This window comes from Oryx dammah, unplaced genomic scaffold, assembly GCF_014754425.2.
Source record: "Oryx dammah isolate SB20612 unplaced genomic scaffold, SCBI_Odam_1.1 HiC_scaffold_13, whole genome shotgun sequence".
Classification (NCBI taxonomy): Eukaryota; Metazoa; Chordata; class Mammalia; order Artiodactyla; family Bovidae; genus Oryx; species Oryx dammah.
Window position 1 is genome coordinate 15,359,122 of NW_024070197.1, and position 3,716 is coordinate 15,362,837.

Consider the following 3,716-nt stretch of genomic DNA (forward strand, 5'->3'; position numbering starts at 1 on the left):
ATGGGGCTGGGCGCGCAGCCAGAGGCGCGCAGGCTGGGCGCTAGACTCGGAGCGGGGAGGGGGGGCGCTCCCTCTGCTCTCGCCCCGCATCAACAAGTGAATGGGGCCCGCAGGGGAGCGGCGGGGAAGGGAACAGGTGGGGGCGGGCCGGTCCCCCCTACACCCCACCCCAGACCGGGCTGCGTCTTTAAAGAGGAAAGAGCAGTGGGGGCCGCATTTGGGGAGAAGGCTAAAGGCTGTCCCCGCCTTAGTCACAGAGACAGGGGCTTCATCTGGGTAGGCGATTGTCATGGCACATCTGGGCAGCCAGGTGGCACATCTGGGGTGGGGGAGGAGAAGGGTCGGTGCACCTGGGCACACGAAGTGATTGGGGGTCTGCTTGGTGGGCAGGACGCAGGAGGGGCCCACTTGAGGGCGCAGTCACATCTGACCGGGACCCTCACACCTGGGAGGAGAAGTCAGAATGGATTAGGGGAAACGGTGGAGGAAGATGGTGGGCGGGGGTCCTCACATCTGGCGGAAGGCCCACATCTGGAAGACTTTAGGGAGGAGGGGACACATCTGGGCTGAAGGCCACAGCAGGAGGGAGACTTTTGAGGGTAGCGGAGACTAGGGGGTGTGCTAGCTTAGGGACTGAGAGCTGGAGCAGGAGGAGTGGGGGAGGAGGGTCGGGAGAGCAGTGGGAGGCCTTTGGCCTCTAGCCGCCCCGCAATTTGGGGCATTCGGTGACCTGGCAGGCGCCAACCCGCACAATCGCTTTTGTTGTCTGGGCTAGTTCGGGCGCTCTCTGCCGGGACAGCGCCCCCCTCTTCGGCCGCGGGGAGCCCGGACGCTTGGCTTCCTGGCCCCACCCCCGCGGGTCAGCGCCTCTGGCCCGCGTCTAGTCCTGTCCCGGACTCACCTCTCGCAGCCGGACGCCGGGGTCCCTAGAGGGGGCTGAGTCCTGGGGAGGGGTGCTGAGCTACAGTGGGGGGCGGCTAGGCGGCGGCTGCACCGTGGGAACCAGACGGCTTTATCTGGCCCGGAACCCCCCCATCCCCCTTCACCTTCTCCCCGCCCCCCAACCCGGAGGAGGAAGGGCGGATGTTCTTACCCTGGGACTGGCCGGCAGGGGCGCGCTGTGGGGGCCTCCTTCTCAGCAATGCCCGGGCCCCCGGCCCGCGGGGCCGCCGTCGCCTCAGCAGGGCTCGGGCTTCCTGCAGCCTGGGTGGGAGGGGGCAGAGAAGGAGTTGTCACCGCGGTTAGGCTGACCCCCTCCCCCCAACTCCCGCGGCTGGAAGGGACCTCCTACATCAGGAGGTCTTCCAGTGAAGGCTCTGCATCCCCCTTCCATCTCTTTCTGGGGATCAGGCCTGGTACATTCTTTAGAGGCTGGGAAGAACAAAGTCAGTGGGAGAAACCAGGATGAAGGAGGGAGAGAGAGAGAAGATAGGAAAGAGACAGGTAACTAAGAGAAAGAGACAGACGCAAAGAACCAACAGAGAGAGAGGGACACGGAGACAGAGAGAAACGGAAAGACCTAGAGACAGCGATAGGCAAGAAAAGGAGAAATAGAAACAGACACAAGTTGGTAGAAAGAGAGAGCAAGGAAAAGGAGACCCAGGGAGCAGGGAGATAGGTGCTGGAAATGGCGGGATTGGGAGCATCTAGCAGGAGAGGGTCACACACTCACGTCAGTGGCTGCCAGTTAAGGGACACCTGTCTCTTCCTCACGCTGGGGCTGGGGCTCGGCAGCTCTGGGGGCCCTGGAGCCAGGCACCGCTGAGGGCCTGCACACTTTTCGGGCCGGCAGCTCCGGACCCTGCAGGAGGCTTCAGAGACAGCCAGGGACTAAGTGGAAAAGGAGGCAACCGAGTTCTTCTTTCATCCAGCTCTCCAGCTGGGGTGAGGGATGAGGAAGGGACCCCCAGCTCCTCTGCTTCTACCATCTTTCCCCTCCAACCTATACCCCGCCTACAAGAACCCACCTCTAAAGCAGCGGCTTCTCCTGGGCGATCGGCTTGGGCAGCAGCGACAAGCAGGCACACTATGAATAGAGAGATGGAAGTCACTCAGCCCCTGGCATTCTAGAACTCCCCAAAGGAAAGCGATGAGGGACAGGGGAGCGGAAGCCAAGATAAGGATGGAGGGTGCTTGGGGTTGATATGCGACCACTTTGAGGCACTTCGCTCGATGCCTCAGTGTCCCCATCTGTACAATGGGAGGCAAATTGGTTTAGGTAAAGGTCACAGCAACCTCACGTTTATTTTCCTTCTGAAGTGTTTGTTGGTAAGGCATTATTGGAAAAGACATTTTAAAATCTTTTTCGAAAAAGAGAGAGACTCAGAGAGGATTTCTAAGCGCACTTCCAAGCCGGCTTTGGGAATCTAGAACCCGGCCCTCCCCGCACGTCCCTGTCCTGGACTCAGCCGTCATCCCGCAGTTTGCCGGAAGATGGCGCCACGTCCACAGGCCTCATCGGCTGGGGAGGGAAGTCCTCTTTTGACTGTGGGTCCAGCGGAGTGCAGAGGTGGACAGGGATACAGGAGCCACAGCCCAGCACTGAGAATCCCGAAGTCTGAGTTCTAGCCCGTTCCTGCCCTTCCACGCTGTGTGTCCTGGAGCCAGAGTCTCCTGGTCTTTGGGCCTCAGTTCCCGCCTGACCACGAGGAAGGAGTGGTTCTTCGGGAAGAATCTCCACGCCGGGAGGGTCTCCGATTCTGGCTGGCGGAGCCCTCAGCTTGGGCGCAAGTGCGTCGCAACCCAGGGGCCCCCCAGACAAATCCATTATCCCCAAGCTAAGGGGGACGAGGGCCGTGGGCGCGCGCGCAGGTCAGGAGAGAAGAGCAGCGCGGGATGCTGCGAAGGGGACGTCGGCAGTATGGACTCTTTTTAGACGGGTGGGGCCTGGTAGGGAAGAGGGCGGCCCGGGTGGGAGCCCCCCTGACCCCCGATCCTGCCGTCATTCCCTCCCGCCTTTTCTCCGGGTTAACCCCTTCCCAGCCCCGCCCCCGGAGCGGCTCGGGTTACTAAACGTATTCGCAGAGACCGAGGCGGGAGCGGAGCCCGGGGCCTTTGTAACGGAGCGCTGGGCCGCAGGGCGGGGGGTGGGGGTGCTGGGCAGACTGTTTCCTCCGATCTCGTCACCCGTAGACAGGAAGAGTGGCTATAACTCCCAAATCTATATGAAATTCTGGATTTCTTGCCGCGAAATCATGGGTACCTCATTCAAGCCCGGAATCCTCTAATTCTAGGAAACTAAAGCATCCTTAACCCTCATGAAATCTGAGCCCCCCCCCCCGACCCCACCTCCGCACAATTTCCCACAAGCCCCTCCGCCATCAACATCAAACTCCAAGTCTTATAGGAAAAGGTCTCTATTAATTAATTCAAGCATTCCCAAACCCCAGAAAACCAGGACGTCTCAACTCCTCCTTAAAGCGCCTTGATAACCTCCCATACTCTTCCTCCTTAAGCATCCCAGAAACCTGGGGGACCCCATCCCAGCTCGGCCCCACCCATCTATCATCCTAGGAGAATCCAAAGCCCCATCCCTATATAAACTGGGACCCTGCTCCAAATAAACTCTAGAATTCCCTGGAGCCACATCTGTCTCTACCGCACCGGCAGGGAGTCCCTCCGCTCAGAACCTCAATACACCTCGGATTCTAACCCCGACAAAACAGAGGGCCCTAATAAATCCAAGAGCTCTGGTTCTTTATCCCTATCACGAAGCA

The 3,716-nt window shown here is 60.1% G+C and overlaps 1 protein-coding gene across 2 annotated transcripts in view; it reads right to left on the reverse strand.

The window, feature by feature from the left end:
• LTBP4 (latent transforming growth factor beta binding protein 4) overlaps positions 1-2,242 on the reverse strand; it is a 25,978-nt gene extending 23,736 nt beyond the window's left edge. The window contains exons 1-3 of one of the 2 annotated variants that reach the window (XM_040252654.1): positions 1,968-2,242; positions 1,673-1,811; positions 1,094-1,203 (exon numbers count right to left, since the gene is read on the reverse strand). In XM_040252654.1, the coding sequence (XP_040108588.1) occupies positions 1,094-1,203; positions 1,673-1,811; positions 1,968-2,190 (472 nt within the window). In that variant the 5' untranslated portion in view covers positions 2,191-2,242. The remainder of the gene's footprint in view (positions 1-1,093; positions 1,204-1,672; positions 1,812-1,967) is intronic. The other variant, XM_040252651.1, reaches the window with a different exon arrangement.
• Between the last annotated feature and the right edge of the window lie 1,474 nt (positions 2,243-3,716).